Source organism: Nannospalax galili, unplaced genomic scaffold, assembly GCF_000622305.1.
Source record: "Nannospalax galili isolate Female #2095 unplaced genomic scaffold, S.galili_v1.0 scaffold538, whole genome shotgun sequence".
Classification (NCBI taxonomy): Eukaryota; Metazoa; Chordata; class Mammalia; order Rodentia; family Spalacidae; genus Nannospalax; species Nannospalax galili.
Window position 1 is genome coordinate 1,817,262 of NW_008343842.1, and position 24,794 is coordinate 1,842,055.

The 24,794-nt window shown below is 50.6% G+C and overlaps 2 protein-coding genes across 6 annotated transcripts in view; one reads left to right on the plus strand and one right to left on the minus strand.

Annotated features, from left to right (window-relative positions):
- The first annotated feature begins 1,530 nt into the window (after nucleotides 1-1,530).
- Nucleotides 1,531-17,215, plus strand: Ccdc167 (coiled-coil domain containing 167). 2 transcript variants are annotated; one of them, XR_001872595.2, is made up of 5 exons: nucleotides 1,531-1,606; nucleotides 13,757-13,851; nucleotides 14,042-14,094; nucleotides 15,418-15,600; nucleotides 16,516-17,215. XR_001872595.2 is itself a non-coding variant. In XM_008840053.3 (4 exons), the coding sequence occupies exons 1-4, from the start codon at nucleotides 1,565-1,567 to the stop codon at nucleotides 15,519-15,521; spliced, it is 294 nt and encodes a 97-aa protein (XP_008838275.1). In that variant the 5' UTR covers nucleotides 1,531-1,564; the 3' UTR covers nucleotides 15,522-15,923. The 2 variants fall into 2 exon arrangements, 1 of the variants encoding a protein (XP_008838275.1); XM_008840053.3 differs by lacking the exon at nucleotides 16,516-17,215 and having other exon boundaries at nucleotides 15,418-15,923.
- Nucleotides 16,884-24,794, minus strand: part of Cmtr1 (cap methyltransferase 1) — a 54,359-nt gene continuing 46,448 nt past the window's right edge. For all 4 annotated transcript variants that reach the window (XM_008840049.3, XM_029566942.1, XM_029566943.1 and 1 more), the window contains 7 exons: nucleotides 24,504-24,626; nucleotides 23,792-23,883; nucleotides 22,453-22,521; nucleotides 20,159-20,206; nucleotides 19,278-19,390; nucleotides 19,006-19,114; nucleotides 16,884-18,209 (listed from right to left, as the gene is read on the minus strand). In XM_008840049.3, coding sequence (XP_008838271.1) covers nucleotides 18,077-18,209; nucleotides 19,006-19,114; nucleotides 19,278-19,390; nucleotides 20,159-20,206; nucleotides 22,453-22,521; nucleotides 23,792-23,883; nucleotides 24,504-24,626 — 687 coding nt within the window. In that variant the 3' untranslated portion in view covers nucleotides 16,884-18,076. The remainder of the gene's footprint in view (nucleotides 18,210-19,005; nucleotides 19,115-19,277; nucleotides 19,391-20,158; nucleotides 20,207-22,452; nucleotides 22,522-23,791; nucleotides 23,884-24,503; nucleotides 24,627-24,794) is intronic.

The window sequence follows — 24,794 nt, forward strand, 5'->3', positions numbered from 1 at the left end:
ATTATTGTCTTCTTGAGAGAGGGTCTCCATGTAGCCCCAGCTAGCAGTCCCGGAACTCACTATGTAGACCAGGCTGGCCTTGAACTCACAGAGATCACCTGCCTCTGCGTCCCAAGTGCTGGGATCAAAGGCGTTCACCACCTCACCCAGCTTCAGCTTCTTTTAAATAAAATAGACTACAGTAGAAAATCTCAACACATCACGAATGGTAAGGTATTTACTGTGAAATTTTGGTTTTAGTTACATGGTCACATCTATATTTCTTTTTTTTTACAAGAATATTATTTTTATTTTTTATTTTATGTGTATGTGTGTACTGCCATCATGTGTGGAGGAAGTGCACCCGTGTCATGTAATGCCTGTGGAAGTCAGAAGAGGGCGTTGGATTCCCTGGAACTGGAGTTACAGAGGGCTGTCAGCTGCCATGTAGGTGCTGGGAACAGAACCCAGGTCCTCTGCAACAGCAGCCAATGCTCTTAACCACTGAGCCATCTCTCCAGCCCCACAATCTATATTTCTTATAGTGGGGTTATAGTAGAAACATTTCAAAGGACACAAGTCTAAACAGCATAAAATACTAAGCACAAGAAAACCTGGAAAGGAACACGCAGAAATAAGGAACTGGTAAGGCTGGCAGAACACAGGATGCCTCTTCTCATTTAAAAGATTTCTGTGATATTTATAGGCTGTTCTTGTCTTACAAGAAAACAAGAAAAATGCCCAAGAATTCAAGACCAAAAGAAAGGCTAAGAATCATATCTCAAAAGGCAGGAAGACTCCCGTGAGGGCTTAAATCTGGAAGCGGAGTTACAGGTTGGGTCTTACAGGAAGGACAGAATCTGAATGGGAAGGTTGGTTAAAAATGGGCAGGAATGTCCCTGAAGAATGAAAGGTAGAAGGAAGATGTTTTAAAAGGGGTGGGGTACTGGAGAGGTGGCTCAGGAGTTAAGAGCGTTGGCTGCTCATGCAGAGGACCTGGGCTGGGTTCCCAGCATCTACATGGCGGCTAACCGTCTGTAACTCCAGTTCCAGGGGATCCAGCGCCCTCTTCTGACCTCCAAGGCACTGCACGGACACAGGTGCATTTACATACATGCAGGCAATACACTCATACACATACAATTTTTTAAAAAAATTTTGGTTTTTTGAGGCAAGGTCTCCCTGTAGCCCCAGCTGGCCTGGAACTCACTATGTAGACCAGGCTGGCCTCGAACTCACACACATCCGCCTGCCTCTGCCTCCTGAGTGCTGGGACTACAGGCATGCGCCACCACGCCAGACTTAAAATTTAAAAATTTTAACGGTCTCAGTGATGTAAAGCGACCAGTCATTGCTTCTCTCTAGGTCTCATCTTCTACGACCCTTTAGGAACCCAGCCCTCAAACTAGAAGCTGCCCCTCACAAACATGGTTGCTCCAAGATGGCGGCGCCCCTCAAAAAGATGGCGACGGCAGCTGCCCCGCCTCCTTCTGCCTCCCCGACCAATGAAAGAGCAGCACGATGATTTGCGCATGCGTAATGCAACTCACTGGGCGTGTCCGGCGCGGGGGACACAGCAAGCAATATGACTAAAAAGAAGCGGGAGAATCTGGGCGTCGCTCTGGAGGTGAGGGAGAAGTCGGGCTCGGGTCGCGTCGTCTTTCGACGCCAGGGCGTGGGCTGAGAGGCTGAGGAAGGGCCAGAAGGAGGTCACGAGGGCGCCACGGCTGTGGCAGGGCCCGGAGAGCCGGCGGAGGTGAGGGCATGACCCATGAGGGCTAGCGAACTCAGGGGCCTCGGGTAACAGACGCGGAGGCAGAGGTCAAGGGATGCCAGAGGAAGATCATGGAAGGACAGCCCCAGAGACGACAGGACGTGGAGTGACCGGACTCAAAGGGGAGGGTCCCGGAAGTAAGGAGGATCCGAGAGCAGTCTTGGAATTGTAGCGTAACCAAAAGGGACGTGTCAAGGCCAGAGGGTGGAGACCTGTGGATGAGGGGAACCTCCAAAGATCTAATGGCTTCAGTGTCCCCAGAGATGGGAAACTTTTCCTGCGGGGTAGCAAAGCTTGTAGCTTGGAAATGACTTTGAGGGTCTCTGGGGATCTGGGAAGAGACTTCTAGACTTGGTGTTGTTAGGGAAGGGCTTTAAAGTAGTTTATTGCATATAGAAAGCCACCTGATGCATGTCGGGTAACTACTAAATGCTCCTTTGTGCTTGAATTCTCAATCCTCACATGCCTGTGGAGTTTGTGTACATGAGGAAACCCAGATTGTAAGTAGGACCCAGGAGTTGGGCAGGGTTGGTGTATACCGGTAGTCTCAGCACTCAGGAAGCTCACGCAGAAAGATTGAGAATTCAGAGCCAACCTGCCCTGGGCCCTGGGGTGCATACCTTTAATCTCAGCACTCTGGAGGCAGAGGAAGGCAGATCTCTGTGAGTTCAAGGTCAGCCTAGTCTACATAGTGAGTTCCAGAGCAGCCAGGGCTACATAATGAGACCCTGTCACCAAAAACAAAAAAGCTAGCCTGGGCTACACAGCAAGACCATGACCCCAAAAGTGGAGGAACCCAGGTTGAAGGGCTAAAGGGCTAGAGGTGATAAAGAAAATTGTGCCCAGATGGCCTTCCTGGAAGTGTGACGTTTCCTTCCCCTTTGAGCATCCTTGCAGGTTTTGAGAGAGGTCCAGAACTAAGGTCTTTGGCTTACTACCTGCTCAGTGATTCTTAAACTTAAGAGTCCATGGCCATATCACCCTGGTAGCCTGATCTTGTCTCAAACAAGAAGCAAAGACTCACTATACAGCTGGTAAAAATGAACGCTGCTTCTTCCATCTCAAGTAACTCAGTGGGGTCCATACCTGTCCGTGTTGGTGTGATGATTGTAGACACACACACCCCTCTTGAGAAATAATTGCCTACTTGGTAGGAAAAAAGTTGTTGGAAATGTGATCTCCATCTGAAAGCCTGTGTTGAATACTGGAAGGGAACAGAGTTGATAGCTTGTATTAGGGCACATTGAGCTGCTGTTAACACCAACCCCCAAACTCAGCAGCTTCACAGATGAGAAAGTTTGTCATTTTAAAGCAGAGGTCAGCCATCCTTGTCTGGAAAGAGTCAGACAGTAAGTATTTTAGGTTTTGTGGGTAGGATGGTCTCTGTTGCAACTATAGTTCATCCTTACTATTCACAGATTACAAATTTACCAAACTCCCTACAATGTATCTGTTGCCCCCTAATCAATAGTCACATATTTGCAAGTAAAAAGCAGCTGGGGGGGGCGGGAATTGGAGTCACCTCCGCTCCACATTTCCAGCTCACACTCTGCCATTATTTGAGCTGTCATACCACAAACAAATGTCCTTTGTGTGGTCTGCCTAGTGCCATGACTTTTGCATTTTTGTGCTTTTTATTGGGGTTCTGTGCTCTTAAGTAGCCCCTAAGTGTTGTGCTAAAGTGCTGGCTAGTGTTCTGAAGCTGCCACGTGGTTTCTAGGGAAAAATAGGTTTGTTTGATAAACTTTTTTTTTCCAGAATGACAGTACTCGGCACTACACAGTGTTCCGCGCTGTGAGTTCAATGTTAATGAATCATCAATATATTAAGTAAGTTCCCTTCAAACAGAAACACACATCAAAGAATGTTTTGCATGGATTAGGTGATGAAAATGCTTACCAGAGCCTCATGGTAATTCAACCATTTCAGTTTCTGCTAATTCAATGCTGGGTTAATTTTAAGGCATGTAACTACCATGACAGGCATGGTGGCACATGCCTAAGCATTTGGGAGGTAGAAGTGGAAGGATCAAGCATTCAAGGCCATCCTTGATACATAGCCAGTCTGAGGCCAGCCTGGGCTACATGAGACCCTGTCTCAAAGAACATACGTCCATGAATTGACAGTCACCTGTACTCAGGCTCCCCCTCCCTCTATGTCTCTGTCTCTTGGGGGTGAGTGTTGTTCTTTGAGACAGTTCCATTACATAACCCTGGCTGACCTGGAACACCTATGTAGACCAGGCCCACCTCAGACGCACAGAGCTCCACCTGTCTCTGTCTCCCAAGTGTGGGGGTTAAAGGCCTGCTTTTGTACTCAAGTCCCTTAATGTAGCATTTCCAGTAAGACCCTGTTTGCAGCTAGTGGCACATTTGGGAGGCTGAGATGGGAAGTTCAGAAGTTTAAGGTCAGTCTAGACTACATAGAATCTGTCTCAAAACAACAAAATGCCATTTTTTACAAGTACAGGCAGTAGACCATGTTTGGCCCACAGGCTAGCATGCTAGCCTCTGGACTGGTGGTCCTGCCAGGTTCTCCCTATATAGGGGCTCCACTGTCTCATCAACAAAACCAAGACACACCTCACTGACCCATTCACCATCGAGGAAAAAGTAGAGAAGGCAGTGCAGTGTTAAGGATCCTGGTAAGTGGAGGGACTTGACCTTGGAGAGAGCCAAGAGGTGGCTGCCCCTTCCCAAGGCACACTTGTTAGCCTAGGTCTGGACCACTCCCAGTTGCTGCCTCAGGTTAAGTGCCAAAGCATTAACACTCTTGTACCACTGTTTACCTTGCTGTCAAAACCAGCATTTTACTGTGGAAGAGACAGGTCTGGAGTTAGACTTACTATGTCCAAATAACAGATCACATGTGTCTTTTGTTTGACTAACACAGATTTTTATCTTTTAAAATTTTGCAGTGCTGGGGATGAAAACCAGGGCCTCCCACGTTAGGCAAGTGTTCTACCACTGAGCTACATTCTCAGTCCCCAGCACAGTGTCTTGAGTTTGACAGGTCACGTGCTTTATACCGAGCATTTATCCTCCCATTTTGCAGTGCTGGGAATTGAACAAGGAACATGTGCATGTAGGCAAGCCCTCTAGCATTGAGCTGTATCCTTAGACATTTTTTTACCCCCTTGGTAACACTGTATATACTTCTATAAGTGTTTGCATAGACATCTTAAAATATAATTATGTAGGTATAGAACACTAGCTGTATAAAAATGTGGCTATTTGTTATCTTGGTCCCTAAGGCTCCTTTTTTGCTTGGCTCTTGAAGCATTTGGTATCTGTAACTCTCTGCCTTAGGAGAGGCCTGGGCACCTGGCTGCCTCCCTCATCCCCGCTGCCTCCAGCGTGTCTAAGTACTGAATGCACACTGATGCTCAGTAGCTGTAGATGTTGTCCTCTTATTAAAAGTCATGTGCTCGGGGCCAATGAAGTGGTGATTTAATCAAAAATGTTTGTTAATCTGACGAGTGCAATCAAAGCCCCCAAGTGAGTGATCTCAGCACCTGCAAACAGCCTGCACTTGTTATAATGAAGCAGTATACCAAGCAGGCAGCATTCACCTGAGCCCTGGCACGGAGCAGCTGTGTGGGGTGCTCACTAGGACAGCCATGGCACCCTCCAGCCTCCCCAACTTTTCCTTTGGAAGTCTTTTTCTGCAACCCATGTGTCACCTGTGAGAGCTGAATTGGAAACACCTGCTTTGAGTTTCAGGTTCTGAGTCTGTGCGTGGCAAAACTGCCTCTTGGTGAGAAGCCACTGACCCAAATGTACTAGACCATTTTTGGCTGGTACGAAACTTGCTTCCATTTTAAATCTCTGACAGTGACTCCTACACTTCACATTTCTTTTATCAATAGACTGGCCTAGTGTCACTAGGTGCCTCATCAACCATTTGGTCTCAGGTACTAAGTGTGTGGTATCTTAGTTGCCTTTTTGTTTTTTTGGTGGTAGTGGCGCTAGCATTGAACCCAGGGCCTCATGCATGCTAGGAAGGTGCTCTACCACTGAGCCACACCCCCAGCTGACACCTCAAAGGAGATAACTTAGTTAGATGTGCTTCCTAGTACAAAAATCCTACCACCTTGGAAACTCTTGTCTACAAATAGTTACAGAAAACTGATCTCAGTGACTTAAGCAAATGGGAACACTGTACCCTCCCCCATAGGGATTTGTGGGTGAGTAGCTACTGGTATTGGTTCAGAAGCTCAGTTCTGCCCAGCACCTGGTCCTGAATACCATTATCGGTGTCCATAGTCACAAGATAGCTGTCATAATGCCAGTCATCACGTTCCCCTTCAAGTCAAGACTCTTTTATTAGGAAAGTGTCAACTCCAGGAGTCTCCAACTGGCATCCAGAACACATCATTGGTCAGAGCTGGGTTATACATGACTGCACCTAGCTGTCATGAGTCTGGGAAAGCCTCCGTTGTGCTCTTTCAGCTTTTGCAGTGAAGGTGAACCAAGGAGGACTGGGAGTCAGTGCTAGGCTGGCCAACTAACAGCATCTGCGGTAAGGGAGAAAAATACGTGGGAAACGTGCAGTCCCTGGTCCTCACCAGACAAGGAGAAAAGGACAGACAGAAAGACAGAGTTTGGCCAGGATGAACTGTGACTAACTATGGCCACTGTTAGTCGGTGTCAGAGCTCTAAGACAGGCTGTGCACCCGTGTGGAAGCCCCCCATTTGCTGAGATGGGGCTGCAGGCAGTGCTGCTGATCCCAGGTGGTATAAGGTGAAGCCGCCTTGCTAGGAGCTTCTGGCAGACAAGGGCTTTGCAGGTCCCACTGACCATTAAATGAGCCTCACCTGCACAGGTGGAAGCGACAGGTCGCCGTTGGGCAGGTGATCTCTCGGCAGCCGGCGTCTGGCACCGCTCCACTTGACAGGGGTCAGGAGACTAAAACTTCATTACCTAACACGGCAGGATGTCAGCATGTGCGGAGTGGCTGTTTGCCAGCGTCTTAATTAATGAATTCATAAGGCGCGGGGTGGATGCCAGCTCTTGAAAAGTGCTCTGAGGCTTCAGTGATGAAGAAGTGTTTGCCAATTTATCAAAAAATAGATATTGGGAGAAAGAAGAGAAACCAAACCCCAGTTGTTTTGGCCCCAGGCAGCTGAAGGCTTGGAGCAAGGTCTGGCCTGCAGTACAGAGCCTCCAGCTCCTGTCTGAGCAGACCCTGGCACTGGTATGGACTGAACAGCCCTCATATCTCATGAGCTGGGGTAGGGTTGAGTGTCCAGAGGGGCAACAGCCCCTTGGTTGCTTCTGGTCACTGACTAGACACCAGAAAGCATGCTGTCTTTACCTACTCCACTTTGGACCCAGCATATTGAGGAGCTCTGGATGGTTTTTCTGCCCCGCCCCCCCCCCAAGCCCTATGAGCCTCCATGGGAAAAAAACATCCTTTAAACCTTGTCATGGGAATCGGCCCTTTAGGGTTTGAGGCTGGTCAGCTGGGAAATGAGGCCCATGACCCCCTTGTGACTTAGTTGTGTGGCCTGGAGGACCCAGTGCTCTTGCCAGGGACCATCTTGGCAGGGGGATCTGACTCCTTCATCCATTACCATAAACATCCCAGGCCTCCTGATATATGAAAACTGGTGGATTTCCTGGCTTGGATTACCAGGCTGTGAGTTGGAAGAGGAGGAAGTTTTGGTGCCTTTGGGGAGGGAGGGAGGGTTGGGTTTACCAGGCACAGCTAGCCCACACACTTCCTCCTCCAAACTGGTTGTGTTTTGTATGCATTTGGGAGGGTGCTCTGACAGCATGGTGATTTGGGTAAGGGTGTTGTGAAGGGGGAGTCAGGGTGGGGATGGACACCAGGCCCCTGGCTCTTGTGTCTCACAGCACAGATTCCTGTGCAAGGCATCTGTTGTGTGGACAGACTAGCACAGCCAGGCCACAAGGTCATTGGAGTAGAAGATCTGTTGAGACTGGACCAGCATACTTCTGTGGGCTTCAGCTGCAGCATGCATGAGTTCATTTCTGAATACAGTAACAATTTCTCGGCTGCCATGGTGGTGTACCCCTTTAATTCTAGCAAGCACTCAGCAGAGGCAGGCAGATCTTGGTGAGACCCAGAGTCCAGCCTGGTCTACATAGTGAATTGCAGGCCAGCTGGGGCTACAGGGAGACCCTGTCTCAAAAAGACCAAACAAAAATAATCCTTCTTAGTTGTAGATACTTTAAAAAACAATTTTTTTAATTATTTTTATTTTATGTGCATGAGTGTATTGCTTGCATCTATGTGAGTGTACCCGTGTCATGCAATGCCACGGAGGTCAGAAGAGGGCTTTGGATTCCCCTGGAACTGGAGTTAAGGACGGTTCATAGCTGCCATGTGGGTGCTGGGAATTGAACCCAGGTCCTCTGCAAGAGGTCCTCTCCCAGTGCTCTTAACCGCTGAGCCATCTCTCCAGCTCCAGTTGTAGATACTTTTATAAGGGGTTCTGGAGAAAGGACTAGTGTGTTTCAAAAAGCATGAGTTGGGGCCCAGTTCTGCCACTTCCCAGTTACACAGCCTATACGAAATGGTTTGTGGCAGTGACAGCCCTTTCCATGTAGGATGGCTGCAAACTGGGATTACATGCCTCTAGCTGCCAATGTGATGCCCAGCCCAAAGAGAGGGGTTAGAGGTTGCCTCCTGGGGCTAAGTCACACAGAGCTTTCTACTGTGGGGTGACAGGTTAGGGCACAGGCTTGGACTGCCCAGTTCCCCCACTGACTGCCTGCAGGACCTGGGCAAGCTACTTCATTCCTGGGGTCTGTCACCTGTGTGTAAAACATGGATTCTAGTTGTCCCTCCCTCTTTCTTCTGGAAGCTGATCTAGATGGTGTCTTAAAAAGTGGCCTGACATCTGGGCTGAGCTGAAGAACTGTTTATACTGTTGAGGTTTATGCTGTCAAACTTTTGATTTTCAGAGCCAGCTCTCACACATTCATCCAGACACTAGGCACCATGCTCACCCAGCCACCCCCTGGCCAGACAGGTGCAGGGCATGCCCCATGACCAGTGCCCGGCCCTGAGTCAAGTCCTTTCCCAACACCCTGTCACTTGCTGGCCAGAAACTCCAGGGAGCAAGGCCCCAGAAAGACAGGAACACTTCTATCCTAGAAAGCAGAGTGGACTGTATAACCTTGAGCCAAGCTCTAAGGGAGCCTCTCCCCTTTCTCAGAAGGCCCAGCCCTCACAATGGCTGAGACAGTAGGCAGAGAGCCACCTCCCAGCTGTCTAGGTGCTCTGTGGGAGCCGCATTCAGCCACTTCAGTAGAGAATGGAGCAAGTCAGCCTGTGACTCCTGCAGACTGCTGCTTGTTGGAGGAATAAAAGCTGTCCTGGTCCCTGCAGCAACCTTAGAGCTGGCACCCTGCAGGGCCTGACCTGACCTGTGCAGGGGCAGCCGCCTGTGTGAGTGGCACACGTTCCCTGCCTCCAAAGAGCTATTCTGGGCTTTGATTCCTGGAGGCTCCACACTTTGAAAAGATGCCTCCCGGGGATTTCTGACGAATTTTACAGTCTCTTAACACAGTGGTTTTATGGCATATATAGGACCCCAGGGAGACTTGCCTAAAGCTCTGAGAGTCAGGTCCAAGGGGGCCGTCTTTATCTGGCCTGGGGTTCAGCAGCTGCCAGCCCCAGGCTTGGAGTACACAGCAGAACTCAGAGCTGTGCACTGGGGAGGGAAGCTCTGAGGAATCCCTGCCCCTGGTGACCCTCTCCTGTGGCCAACTGGGTTGCAACAATCCCCAGCACCCCTCAGGCCCACCACACAGCCTGAACAGGCCTTGACTGCCACATCCAACTGTTCTCCTGTGAGACCTCCCACCCATGAACCGTTCTCCTGTGGGACCTCCCAACCGCATAGTCTATGGGAAGGACAACCTCGTCCTACCACTCAAAGCTGCCCATCTGGCTTTGACTTAGTCCTGCTCAGCTGTAGGGAGCCAAAGGCCTCAGTCCCACACTGCACTGCAGGCCCTGCACAGAGGGCTTCTCTGTCAAAGTACCAACTCCTGGATGCTCATGGCTTATCGCCGTTTTTCCCTGTTCTGCTGACTCCCAGCAGACCCACAGGGAGGTTTTAGCCACTGCCCAGTCACTGGGCCAGCTGGCTAGTCTCTACCAGGCTGGACTGCTTCCACAGGGTTTACATGGTACCTCCCAGCCCCTCAAGGTACCAGAAGTTTGCTAACTCACAAGCTCACAGCCCCACCCTATGTCCTGGGGTCCCTGTGGCTCCTGAAGCCTTGCAACCCTGATTCCGCCATGGCTCTTCCTCTGTGATGTTACCTTCCTGAGTGTAAGTGTAGCACATGGACATTTCTTAGTGCCATGGACCATCAGAGGATACACATCAGCCCCTGCAGTGCTGCCCCCTTTAATTCAGGCCAGCCTCAGCACCGAGTTACTATGGCGCCACCACTTTTCTGCCAGGAAGGTGTTCTGGGTGGCTCGGGACCTTCCACAGTAGACCCCTCGCACTACGGTAGTTCCAATCCCTTTGACTGGACCTCTTTCCGCCATGGCCCCAGGCTTCTCCGCCTGTCCCCAGTCTCACTGGCTGTCAATCTGCATTTCTTTAGAGGCCCACTGCTTCACTGGGCCTCAGCTGAGTCTTCTGCCTGGGGCTCTGGTTTGGCTTTGGTTCCCCATTCCCTGGCTTCTGCCACTTGAGCCCACCACAGCCCCATTCCCAGGCAAGCCTGCTGAGCTTACCAGTGTGCCATGTTGTGTGCCACCTGGTGAGTTGGCCCACAGTAGCCCTGCCGCTGTCACCACCCACCCTTAGATCCCTTCTGTAGATGGACATCCGGATCCTGCCAGAGGCTCCCTTCCATCGATGCCTACTGGCACCCGCAGAGCTTCCCCTCCACCTTGGGGCCCCACTGCTTGAGCTTTGTCTTATTCTTGTCTAGTCAAGTAGCATCAGGTACTTGAATTCTGCCTGTGTAGGGCACTGTTCTAAGCACATATCACCCTCAAGACTCTTTTGAGATGTGACTATCTTGACGTCACAAATCAACTGAGGCACAGGCCTAAGGAGCCTGCTACTCATTCACAAGCCACAGCTGACCAGTTACAGCCCAAGTCCTACGCTGCACCTAACGTGGAAACCCACACACATACTTTTAAGCTTCTGGCTCTGGGTTCAACTGCTTGCCCAACCCTGACCTTCTAGAATCTTCCTGACATCTGGCTCCTGTTCACTGTTGCCTTTGGCCTGGGAGCCAGAAGCAGGTGAATAGAGGACCACAGGTAGTCAGTCTGCAGCATTTATAACCTGTGTATATGAGATTGGGACTTTCCATTAAGGCCTATTCACTGGTCCCTCACCTCTGTAGACCTATCTTGCTGAACCAACTCCACTCTGCAGCCACCTGTGGACCCTAGTCACAGCTACAGCAACCTGACCCGCCCTCCCTGCCTTCTCTGCAGCCTGGTCCCTGGAGTCTGTCCCATTATTACAGTTGCTGTCAGCAGCCTCTGCTTCAAGGGTTGCTGGTATCTGGTTACCAGCTCTCTGAGCCCAGCTACTCTGGAGATCCCACAAGGTCCCGTTCTAAGGATGAGTCGGTGGCTTGCTAAAGAGCCTGTTATGGGCAGCCTCCCCTCCCTCAGCCCACATCTGGCAGCAGGGTTGTAAAGAGAACTTACTATTTAGAAGGGAATCAGAACTGTCAGCAGGGCATAAATATTCATAGAGGGAGGTTAGAACTGAGTCCCTAAAACCTTGATTTGTGTTTGCCAGTTTAAGCCTCATTAAAAAGTGGCAAATGAAAGTGGGGATATTCAGTGGAACTGCAAATAAATTGGGCTTGTTCAGACAAAGGCTCCCCGACTGCCAGCCCCTCAGGCCCTGTCCAGAGCACATGGCAAATTGGCTTGGCCACAGCCTCAATTGTAAGATTTTGCTCAGCAGGCGCTCCTGACCTTCCAGAAGTGTTCAGGGATGGGAATCCTCAACCTGCTCCCTCAGAATGGCCTGCAAACCAGGGCCTGGCCCAAGGAACAGCAAGAACTGTGACCTGGGACTGATGCCTTGGGCAAGCTGCAAGGTGCAGTCAGGTGCAAGCACAGCTGTTTCTCCGTGCTTCCATGGGCCGGAGGATTTCAGAAGTCATACAATTGTATGAGCCCTGAATTGTCTGCCTGCAGCCCCTCAGTCCACCCATGCTGAGCCTCTGCTCACCCCAGCTACAAACAGACTACACAGGCCAGGCAGAGGAGATAGGTGGCCACCCAAGGACCAGGAGACTTGGGCATTCTTGAGGCCAGGCAGGTCACAGACATGAATGAATGGGCCAGTCTGTGGACTACCAGTTCACACTATCTTGGGGGGTGGGACTCGCACTAGTTTGGGAAGATAAGGTTTAGATGCTAATAGGCGAGGCAATCTAGAAAGGACTAACTGCAGGCCAGGAGAGTGGTCCCCTATAGCAGGGCAGAAGAGGAAGTAAAACAATGGGAAGTAAGATTTGGGACCCAGCTTGAACTCTGACCCTGATGGTGGTTTCTGTGCCATAGGATGAGGACGTGAAGCCTCTGGGCTGTTGGGGAGTGTTCTGTGAAGGGCAGACCACATGGTAGCTGAAAATACCTACATCAGGCTGCTGTCTCCAGGCCAGTGTTCACGTTGCTGTATAGTTCTGGGAAGGCCTTGGCCTCTCTAGGGCCAGTCCTATCTCTTGGCTGGGGCTGGTGCCCATTAGCAGAGAAATGACATGGTTAGTCAAGCTCCTTCTCAGAGCCCTGCTTACTGAGCTGGAGGTACCAGTGATGGGGCTGCAGGGAAGGGGTGACTGATGTATCATTTGGACTAGCTTAAGTGGCTGACCCTGGAATGGGTGAGATTGCTGTCAGCCAGAGGCACAACCATTTCTAATGAACTTTCCTAGTGCCCAGGCAGGTGGCCAGGGACACCCCAACTTCAAGCAGCCTCCCTAGGAAGCAGAATTCTTCCAGGGGTAGCTCCAAAAAGAAAGGAACCGAGAACTGGCTGAGACTGATAAAGGGCACCCGTGACTCCTCGGAAAAGCCTTTTCATGTGAGGAGCCCTGCCCTCCCATTTATGAAATCAAAGTCTCCCTCTCTCTCAGGCTGGGTGAGGTCAAGGATAGAAAAGGACTATCAGAGGGTTCCTAAGAGCCTTTCAGTCAGCTGTGCAGGACACGCCCTCAGCACACCAAGCCACCAAAAGCCAGGCTCCAGCCAGCATGGACCCAAAGGTGGTCAGTTATGATACCTGGAGACCAAGACAGATGCATGATATAGGGACCCAGGTGTGGACAGCCCAGCCCAGCATTTTATAGGCCATCTTCCCACAACTGAAGCACTTCCCTGAGAGCACGTCTCTGAAATGATAAAGCATATGGAAGGAGATGTTTGGCAGTCCACCTTTCAAGAGCTGAGCCATTCTGCCATCAGGTTATGGCTGCCTTGATGATAGGCAATGTTTCTGCCTAAGAGCCAAGTCAGAAAGAAAAAGAAGTGATTTCAAGTTGCGTTTTTTTGCCAATTTTTATTGATTCTCAGGAAAATGTCTATAGTGACAACAGACTACGCTATCAGGATGAAGCATGCCAATGAAAAACTACCCCTCCCTTTGGCCCCATGACATCTGATCACTCTCACATAGTGCTTGAAACTTTGCTCGGTCTACAACATTCATTTGGTTCCTGGACTTACCATGGGGCAGGTTCTACTGGGTGCCAGGTTCTGGTGGGCCCACCTGGGGCTCTGCTACTACATCCCCAACCTGTGCCTAGTCCAGAGAGTCAGACACAGGGCAACACCCATTTCCTGTTTCTGGGAACTCAGCCTGGAAGCTCACAACTGAAGCACTCAGTTGACAGTAAAGTTGCCCCAGGGAAGGGGGCGGGGGGCTAGAATTCTGCCCAGCCCAAACATGGGGCCCGAGGCCAGGGTAGGGGACTAGACCCCAGTGTTTGGAAGGCTGCTGGGCATAGCAGCCTAAGTCTGCTGTATTTCAGATCGATGGGCTAGAGGAGAAGCTGTCTCAGTGTCGAAAGGAACTAGAGGCTGTGACCTCCCAACTCTACAGGGCAGAACTAAGCCCTGAAGACAGGTAATGCTCTTGCCCTGCCTCCCCTCCCTGGCCTAATCCCCAAAGTGAACTAAGCCAAGACAGTTTGCGTCCTTAACTGTCAACTCCGGTTCCCTAAAACATTGGTTCTTGACCCCTTTTCAAATAGCTGGGAAGTGCCTCTGGTGGGACAGAAAAAAACAGGCCTCAGCTCTAAACTCCTTCTCCACAGGAGGTCTCTTGAAAAGGAGAAAACCAGCCTCAAGAGCAAAGCCTCCAAGTACGGTAAGCAAGTTCCTCCAGTTACCAGCCTGACTGTGGTGCCCAGGAGCCCAGCAGCCTGCGAGAAGGGCTTGTTCTTTGTTCCAAGGGAGGAAATCGTAGCATGGGCTCTGTCTTCTCTGAGAGGAAGGGGGATGGCTGGGCCAGAAGAAAGGCTCCCGGTCCATACAGCCTGAACTCTACATCCTGCACCCCACTCTACCTGGAACATCCTACATTGGGATCATGAGTACAGCCCCCACACCTGGGAACTGAAAGGGCTTCTGTGGGTGAAACAATGCTGCCATCTTCTGGGCACTGGAGGCAGAGCCAGGTAGAGCCTAGCAACATCTGCCCTGAAGCTAGGACTGTGGTCTGCAGAGGGCTCTTCAGATGTGTTCCAATCCCTCCCCTCTTCCCAGAGCATTCTCTAGCCTGCCCAGAGCTGGCTGGTAGGTCTCCTCCCAGTCCTTTGCACAGGTAGAGGTGGGCAGGGCATCAGTTTCCCCTCAAGATTAGCAGCTTAATTTTATCCCCACTCAGCTTAGCCTTTGCAGAGTAGCCCACTCGTGTGTGTGTGTGTGTGTGTATGGAGGTGACTGGGTATAAGGGCAGCTGAACAATATCAGGCTCAGGATGTCCTGCCCACTCACCCCCCCCCCTCGTGTGTGTGTGTGTGTGTGGAGATGGACTGGGTATAAAGGCGGCTGAAGAATATCAGGCTCAGGATGGCCTTCTCTCTCTCTCCTCTCTCTCTCTCTCTCTCTCTCTCTCTCTGTAGATGGACTGGGTATAAGGGCAGCTGAAGAATATCAGGCTCAGGATGGCCTGCTCGCTCTCGCTCGCTCGCTCTCTCTGTGTGTGTGTGGAGGTGACTGGTTATAGGGCAGCTGAAGATCAGGCTCAGGATGGTCTGTCTCCTAGCATGCCTTGTGCCTCTTCCACTGGGCACCTGGTGGCAGACAGCAGGGATTCAGAAATTATGTGACCGGTGAGGCCATGACTAGCTGGCTGAAGACTCTGGAAGGATGAGCACTACAGAGCCCATCCTGTGACGGGTGAGAGGACATGCCTGGTGACTTCACAGCACCTCTGAGCTTGGCTTTTTCAGGTGTGGCCTTTCTGGTGACCTCACACACACCACATGTGATATCAGGACTGCTCTTGAGCCTAAATCGGTAGCTAAAAGATCATGAGGACTGGGCAGATTGATGACAGGGTTAGGTTTGGGGGTATGAAAGTGGCTAGCAGACATTTCTACCTTCAGCCATGTGTGTCCATTCTGGAAGGGGAGAATGCAGTAGATGGGCCTAAACTTTTTGTCCCTTTCCATCTTCTTCCTCCCAGAGAAGGAGCTAAAGCTGCTTCGGCAAGAGAATCAGAAGAACATGCTGCTCTCCGTGGCCATCTTCATCCTCCTCGCCCTGGTTTACGCCCACTGGACCATGTGAATCTGCCAGCCTCAGCCATGTGGCCTCCCCTCCACCTCTTCTCAGGACCAAGCAGCCCTTCAAGCTCAAGAGGCCCAAGGTACAGGGCCTCTCTCCCTTCAGTTGGCCAGCCCCATAGCTAGCCTGCTGTGGGTTCTGAAAGGACATGGTGCTGCCTCCTGTAACTCAGCAGAGGCAATAAAGAACCCCAAGCTCTCCATCTGCTGAGTAGATGTCGGGGGCTGACTAGCTGAGGGGCGGTAGGGGAGGTACGCCTGTCTCAAGGAGGAAGAGATGGGCAACAGTTCTTGTGCAGAATTCATGAGGGAGGGCAAAGAGGTGACCAGGAAGGCAAGCAGGAACTGCCCTACCTCCAAACTCTGTGTGCCCTACGGCCATTGTCATGGCCTGTGATTACCACAGAAAAAAAAAAATGTAGCATGCATGATGAAGGGCAGCTTGGACTTGAAGTGGAGGTCCCAGGGGACTGTAGAGTTAATCCATCTTCAAAAGACAGGCAGGGCCAGAGCAGCCTCCAAGAGTGAGTGGGCAGCAAGAGCCATGGTGATGACAGACTGACTTATGGTGACAATGGCCAGTAAATCAGGTGGTTTTACAGCAAGAGGCAATGGGGGTGGGGCTGATCAGAGGGACGCTATGCCAGAGTGGCTAACAGGGACCCACCACCCCTAGACACACTCCAACTCTACTCAGCAGAGTCATGATTGGGAAAGGGTAGGCACTGTAGCAAGCAGTGCACAGTGGTGAGGGCTGAGACAGGTGAGAAGCCCACTGAATAAAATGAAGGCTAGAGAATATTAAGGTTGAGACCACTGGGGCCAGTGGAAGACAGCCCAGTAAAGTGTGTGATGATCATGTGATGGTTTGAACATCTACCCCAGGGCAAAAACACAGCCTCCAGTGCAGAATGAGCCCTGACTTCTAAACCATCCTCCTTCTCCCACTCCTGACCCTGGTCTAGTGACACTAATTGGCCTGATGCCTATTATTTTAGACACAGACTGATCCTGGATTGTCACAGTGCCATCATGGAATAAGCCAAGTGATTTATGGAAGAGAAGGAAAGTACCCCTGCCCTCCTGGGACTGTGGCTTCATTCATCCCTACATCCCTCCTTCTAACAAGAGCTGCCTAATTTCCCTGTTGCCCCTGAGCTCCCTGTCTACTGGCCAGCAGCAGCTCCAAGAGCCCTGCCTGGGCCCAGGAGCTCAGAAAGGCTCTGATTATACAAACTCTGCCCTTCCCTCTGAGTAGAGCTTCTCTCCCTTTGCCTCTAGCCTAAGCTGTTTCATCTAAGTCAGACCCCAACCACAAAGCACTGTGGACAAACAGCAGCAGCCTCAGTACAGAGCTACACCGGTATTAAAAATATGTTTATCTTTAATGATCCAAGATTCTGCAAGACACACTGATACACCCAGAATTGGGTGGAAATATAGCGTCCTAGCACTGCTGCCACCAGCTTGGGGGTGGGGGCTGGATGCTGGCTGAAGGACCCCCATGGTGGAGTCAATTCCAACCTCACAGGCGCCTCAGTGCCCTATCTCCATGGAAACCAGTCTGACACTGGCATGGGGCCCTAGGGAGCTCACATGAGTATCTCTGAGAGGTATTTCCCATTAAAAACAACCACAGGTACCCTCCCCCAGACAAAGCTGCTGTCCCTCCTCCCTTTTACCAAGAAATGGAGTGACCACATAGGGACACAAAAGACGATTGTACCTCCTAGTGGAGAGGAAAAGGACGCTAAAATTACCTCCAGCTCAGAACTCTGTGGAAGCCCAGGCAGAGGCTGCACATGATTGTCAGAGGGCTCATGCTACACCAACCCTGGAGGTACCTTGTTACTGCTGATAGGGGGGAGAGAAAAGGGCAGGTCTTCAAGGCTGCCTGCCCTCCAAAAGCTGCCCAATGTTTGTATCAAAAGAGGTGGGACGAAGGCCCTACAGCTCAGGAGGCAGTCATATCCAGTATCAAAGACTCCGGTGTCTGAGACGTTGAGCCCAAGCCCATATTCCTTCCTGGCCTGCAGTGACTATCCAGTCCACACTGTAGAAACTCCAAGATGGAGTTGGGGGGGGGGGGCAGGGGAAGAGACACCAAAGTCTTCTTCAACATGGCATCAAAACAGAGCAAGAAACAAAACTGATTTTACAACAGCTGTTCCTGGGCATCCTCACTTGGCTGGCCCAATAAAAAGTTGGGCAAAACAAGGACCTGATTGCCCTCAGAGGCAAGAAGTAGAACTCAGAAAACGGCCTACAGATCCCAGAGAGAATGGCTGAGCACAAAGGCTGCTACTCTGACATGTCCTACACTAGCCTCAGGTGTCCTGAGCACTAACCTCTGGAGCAGTTTCATTCAGGCTGAGTCCTGGCAGGGAGACAGTTCTCAGGCAGACAGGCCCCACAAGATGGGATGGAGAGGAGACCACTCTCACCCTCAGGGCCAGGTAGAGCACTCCCAGTCCCTTCCAAGAGGCAGAAGGAACTAGGTGCCAAGTATCCTGCCTTGGGACTGCCCTGGCATTCAGCAGGGGCAGAGACCTGAGGTCCTCAAAGACTGTGCCTCTGGATGAAGGAAAGGACGTCCTCCTTGGACAGTTTGTCTGGGTCCTGGGGCTTCTGGGAGTCACGCATGTGAAAGCCATCTGACCACTCCCAGAAGAGTCGGCCATTGTAGCAGGTGCTGGAAAGACGAGGGACAATTAGAGACTGTATTTAGGTGGTGCAGGACCAAGAGCCCACCAGCCCACAAGCAACTATGTCTTTGAGGATGAGTGCTTTTAAGATGGGTTCTGTCAATGACTCCAGTTAAGAGTCCTCCCTCTGGCAGCCTAAAGGTACCCAGTAGGCCCAGCACCTCATGTGTCTCCCAGAACTAACTTTTCCCAATAGCTGCATCCAGTTGGACTCTTAGGATTACTGATATCCCAGCCAGGTGTGGCAGCGCACACCTTTAGTCCCAGAGGCAGGCAAATCTCTGTGAGTTCAAGGCCAGCCTGGTCATAGTGAGTTCTAAGCTAGCTGGGGCTATAGGGAGACCCTGCCTTTCTCAAAAAGAAAAAAAGGGAAAAAAAAACACTGATATCCCTGGCTTATCTGTCTATGCTTCAATAGTGGAATATTAACAAGCTACAGAAACAAGTGTCGAGTGTCAGTGGATAGTTTTGGGTCCCTTAGGGCTGCTGTGGAAAACTATTCTGGCAAACAGACTCTGGGTTCTGAAAACGGACAGCTGGGACCTTGAGTGACAAGGGCAAGGCTGGGAGCCAGCAGCATGTTCCAATCAAGGTCTCCCAACCATCCCCATTAGTCCCATCCTCATTCTCCTCTCAGTGAGTTCTCTCCCACACCTCTGTGGGAGAACAGTGTTCTCAACAGGGACAGAACCCAACCCACCCTCTGGGGCAGCCTCTGTGTGCAGTGATGAGTTTCAGGCCTGCAGTGTGCCCAGCAGGATGGTATGGAGGAGGGCTACTCACTCAAATGGGGCAATGGAGTCTGCAGGAAGCTCAAAGGTGGAGTACTTGGTTTTTTTGTTGTAAAAGAACTTCCTTTTGAAGTTTTTGCTGCATCCCATAGTCCATGGCTCTGATGTGGGAGGAAAAGGGCAGGCATTCAGAAAGGACAGAGTACCCAAAGGCATGAGTCTGGCCAACAAGGCACCTCAGAAGTGCCAGACTGACTACTGTCGCTGGACCAATTACCTGTACTAGGGAAGGGGGAGGGCAGGGAACAGTCACTTGGCACCCACCGTTCACAGTCCTGACGATGTAGAGGCCTGTGGGCACAAAGTGCCGGTCTTCCCGCCCTGTGTAGCTGAGCTTTGGAGTGCCACCGCAACCCTTGATGAGCTTCATTTCTAACCTTGTTTCCCCACGCAGGTGGGCAACCAGACAGCACGTGCACATGAGACAAAGGGCAGAGTGTGCTAACATTAGTCTCTAGGTAATCCAGTCACACTAACCACAGTATTCTACCCTGGTTTTGCAGAAGAAACTGAGGCACAGATACTTAAGTGAACTGCTCCAAGCCAGGAGGACAGTGCTGAGTTTAGAACCCAGTCTCTGAACTCCCAGACAAACAATGGAGGCAGGGGAGCAGCAGATGACCCTGCTGGGCTGCTGCTCTTTGGGAGCTTTAGAGTAACGCCAACAAGGGGAAATTTGAGACCCAGGGTGCCAGTGGGTGTTAGGCCACCACTTGTGGCATCCCTGTGGCCACTGGAGCTCTCCCACAGTGGACTCATCTGTGGGCACACCACACTGCAAAGAATGCAAAGCTGCATCTACACCCTCTGCCCCCTCCAGGCTCAATCTCACTCTCAGCACGGTGAGCTGGGATTTACAGTGTTTCCGGCAGCTTGCTGCTCTACCCCTCGCAGGGACAATCCTAACTATTACAGCATCAATGAACCCATATTTCTGCCTGACATAAGCTTGCCCTGCTCCCCTCCAGACAGGTGCTGAGCTAGCTCACAGCTGGAACTCTGCTACAGCTGGACAATGGGATGAGGTAATGCCAGGACTAGCTCTACAGCCCACCCCTGCAAACAGAATGAATACTGACTCAGCTGTGCATCCCCCTACCCTCACCCTACCACCCAATATGAACCACACTGGGTGAGTTACTCACCTGACAAAAATCTTCTCCATTTCCTCCAGTCTGTACACCTCCTTCACCCTATGAGCAGAGCAGGCAAGGACAGCCCTTCCTGGGGATATGCTTGTGAATGGAGGGGCTGGGGGAAGAGCTGCACCTGCCCTTGTCCTCTGCCTCAGACCCTCCCCGAAACCACCAGCCCACCAAGAATGAGGCTACTCAGCCTGTGGCACTGCTGTCGCTACAGAGCCTACAATGCAGAGCTGCCACACAGTCCTTGGGCCTGTTCTAGCAGCTGGGGTTTGGGAAGGAGAAAGGAGGAAAGGTCTGGCAGACAAAAGGTCTTTCCTAGCACCCCTACCCTCAAGTCTCATACTAGAAATCCAAGGGACAAGCTCTTGTTCAGGTCTGTCTATATAACTTTTGATATTCCTATGGATGAATTAGTCTAAAGAGCCCTGACAGTCCTGTTAGCCTTTAAGATATGGGCCCTAATTGGGGTATGAGGTCTTGTTTGATGCCCAGCCCTCCACACTAAGGGGTGCTGAACCTGCCTTGGAAACTGCTCCTAGGTTAGCTGCCCAGAGACACAGGCAGGACATCATGCAGCACAGGCAGGGCTCACTTTTAGACTTTCCCACATCTACAATGTGCATTCCTTTTTTAAAAAATATTTATTATTTTCATTTTATGTGTATGCATGTATTGCCTGCGTGTTGGTAAGTGCACCCGTGTCTCGCAATGTCTTCGGAGGACAGAAGAGGCTGTTGGATCCCCTGGAACTGGAGTTACAGACAGTTGTTAGCTGCCATGTGGGTGCTGGGATTAGAACCCAGGTCTTCTGCAAGAATAACCAGTGTTCTGAACTGCTGAGCCACCTCTCCAGCCCCTAAAATGTACATTCTTAGTACTAGACTTAACTTTAAGTTTACATTAAGATGAACAATACAAAGTTCAGAAGTTAAGACCACTTGCTGAGGACCTGGGTTTGGTTCTCAGTACCCATGTGGCAGCTAACAACTGTCTAAAACTCCAGTACCAAGGGATTTGATGCCCTCTTCTGGCCTTTGCAGGCACTAACACATAGTGCACTTACACACAGACAAAACACACACATAAAATAAAAATAAATCAAAAAAATTTTAAGTGAGTCAATTTAGTAAAAAAGAAAAATAAAATTGGTCTTTTGTGAGACAGGGTCTCCTTGTGGCTCCAGCTGTTCTGGAACTCACTATATAGACCAGGCTGGCCTCGAACTCACAGAGATCCGCCTGCCTCTGCCTCCGAAGTGCTAGGACTAAAGGCATGCGTCACCACACCTGGCTCAGTAATTTTTTTTGGTTTTATTTTCTTGGTCTTTTTGAGATGTGGTCTCCCTGAAGCCCCAGCTGTCCTGGAACTCACTATGTAGACTAGGCTGGCCTTGAATTTACAGAGATCCACCTGCCTCTGCCTCCAGAGTGCTGGGATTAAAGGCGTGCGTCACCACACCTGGCTAGTAATATGTATTTTTAAAAAGATGAATAGGGGCTGGAGACATGGCTCAGAGGTTGAGAGCACTAACTGTTCTTGTAGAGGACCCAGGTTTGTGTCCCAGCACCCACATGATGGCTAAGAACCATCTGTTAACTCCAGTTCCAGGGGATCTGACACCTTCTAACCTCTGCAGGCCCTACATGACACTGGTGCACTTACACATATGCAGGCAATACACTCATACATATAAAATCAAAATATTTTTTTAAAAAAGATGAACACTACAAATGATTTTTGTAAGGTATAAATGAGCACCTCAGTCTCCAGTGACATAAAGCCTGGAGGAGCAGGACTCAGCAGCGCCTTCTGGAACAGCCTCTGGCTTGGAGAAGCCTGCTCCCCGTCTGTCCTCTCCGTAGCTATTCCTTTCCTCCTCTTCCCGTAAGCCTGAACTTTCAGGCTACCTACTGTGACAGGCCGTGGCCTTCTCACAAGCACTGTGAGGCTCGCTCCCTCAAACCATCCTTTCACAAGCAAACCCATTCCCTTACTACTCTTTTCTACCTGGAGGCTGGGTGGCAGGCTAATGATACTCAAGTGTGAATGCCTGGTTCACAAGGTGTGAACCAGAAGCATGTACATCTGAAATGAGGTCACCTTAGCCCCAGAATGAATCTCACCACAGAGGTCTACCCACTATGCCAGGCAGAAAGGACGATGCGTCCCCAAACAAACTACTCATTGAGGACAGTTTATCTCTACCCCCACCTTGCCAAGTCCTTCCACTGAGAACCAGGCAGCAAAAAGTAGCAACCCCACACAGGGATCTGGGAGGAGGCCCATATACTCACCTGATGGGATTCATGTCAGGCCGACTAGGCTTGGAAACAGCTTTCACAAACTTTTCAGCAAGCTGAATTCTACAATCCAAACAGAATCCCTTAGAAGCAAGCCAGGTGACCTCTGCCAGCACCTGTGCCCCAGGGCATTTTCACATCATCAGTGGAAGAACCTGGACCTATACAAAACTACCACATGAAGGCACTCATGTGCCCTGGAGCCCACCCTACCCTTTCCACTGCTCTCTGGATTCTGACCTCTAATTTTAGTAGATCTTGGCTGGTTTTCCTAAAATGTGCCTTTAGCTGTGTTCAGCCATCTCCACTAGAGCTTCAAAAACAAATTTCACTCTACATACCAAGTTTCAAGCGCGTGCATGCGTGCGTAACACACTGCATGCAGGTACCTGCAGAGAGTGTGTGTGTGTGTGTGTGTATGTGTAACACATTGCATGCAGGTACCTGCAGAGGCCAGAAGAGGGTATCAGATCCCCTGGAGCTGTGAGCCACCCAACGTAGGTGGCTGGGAAGTGAACTCAGATCCTCTGGAGGAGCAACAAGCGTTCTTAACTCCTGAGCCATCTCTCTAGCCCTATTTTTCAAAGATTTATTACTTTTAAATTATGTGTATGGGGGCTTGAGAGATGGCTCATTAATTAAGAGCACTTGTTGCTCTTCCAGAGAACCCCAAGTTCAATTCACAGCACCCATGGCTTACAACTTGTAACTCCAGCTCCAGGAGATCTGACACCCTCTTTTGGCTTCCCCAGGCACTTCGCTCACATGCACATGCCCTGCCCTCCCCACGTAAACAAAATTCTAAATTATGTGTCATGTGTCTGTGTGTGGATATATACACGGAGTGCTGGTGTCTTCAGAGGCCAGAGGCATTGAATCCCCTAGAGGTGGAGTTACAGGTAGTTGTGAGCCATCTCATGTGGGCGCTGGGACCCAAACCCCAGTCCTTTGCAAGAATAGCAAGTGTTCTTAATCAGTGAGTCATCTCTCTAGCCCCTCGAGTATCTTTATGTGTCTGCTCTGTCATTCCATACCAGGTACACAAAATTAAATGGAACTATCAAACTCTGGTCATGCTCTTCAGAGAAGACCCTCCTTCCCATAAAAATCACCCTCTTATTGAACCTTTTACACAAATAGAACCTCAATCTGAACAGCTGTGGCAAAATGGAAAGTGCTAGAATCTACAGCAACCAAGCTCTATATTCCATCAAACTGAAGTGCCAAAACTGGTCCCTCCTCCTGCCTGTGGGCCCAGCCCATGGCACGTGAGGGAAAGACTCAAGCTGCCTGACCTCACACCACCCTCCCTACCCTGGGACCCAGTCCACACCGCTGGTTGAAGTGCTGGTCTTGGACATCGCTGCCATTGAGCACCAGGACATCAAGGATGTGGATCGCACTGATCTTCCGCTGGGCCTTCCCCTACAAAGACAAGTACACTGCCCACTACACGGGCACCAGCCTTTGGCCCCCTCTGCCCGCCATGGCATGCTGGTCTCCATCTGCTCACAGCTGAGCTGGGAAGGGGATGTATCTCTAGCCTCCCTCCCAGCTGATCCTTGGCTTTTGGGTTTTGGAGCAGGGGTAATATCAGGGTTTTGGAGCAGGGGCAATCTCAGGCTTTGAGTCAGGAGCCCTCATGAACTTCTCAATAAAAATGGTGCCATGCTTGCTCCAGCCAAGGCTGGCTTCCTGCTATGTCACCCATTCCCACTGCGCTGTCATCCATAACTCTAATAAAGCTCCTAGGAAATAGCTGGTCTCTTCTTTTCCAAGGGATTGCTAGTTGTGAACTAAATCAGCTGCTAAAAACCACCCAGCAGGATCATCAGGGCTCTGGATGCATAAAGACACTTTCAGAAACTGTTCTTGCCACCTGGCTCTTCCATGGTGTAGGGCAACTGCTTAAGAATGAATCAATTTGCCACACCTTTCCCCAGTCCTGGACCCCATTAGTTATCACTCTATGTAACCAAACTAGGCTCAGCGATATCCCAACACCTTTGTCCAAGAGCCAACAAGTGAATAGAAACACCTCTGACCTCCCCTTTCAGCTCATGCACGATTTCCACACAGAGAAGGGTGTCCCGGGGGAGCTCTGTCTTCAAGTCCAGCTTCACCCAGCGGTCTGACTGGCGGCCATCCCAGGTGTAGATCTGGGATTTCTACAGGCAGAGAGAAAGGCAAACATAAGGACTGAGGACTGACAGGCACGCAGGCAAACAGACCTGGCAAGGGTACTGGAGGGCAAAGTTCACTACTCCCTTCCAGACCCTATGGTAGCACAACTCAAAAGGACTTTTACTTGCAGCTACAAGCAGAAAAAGTCTAGG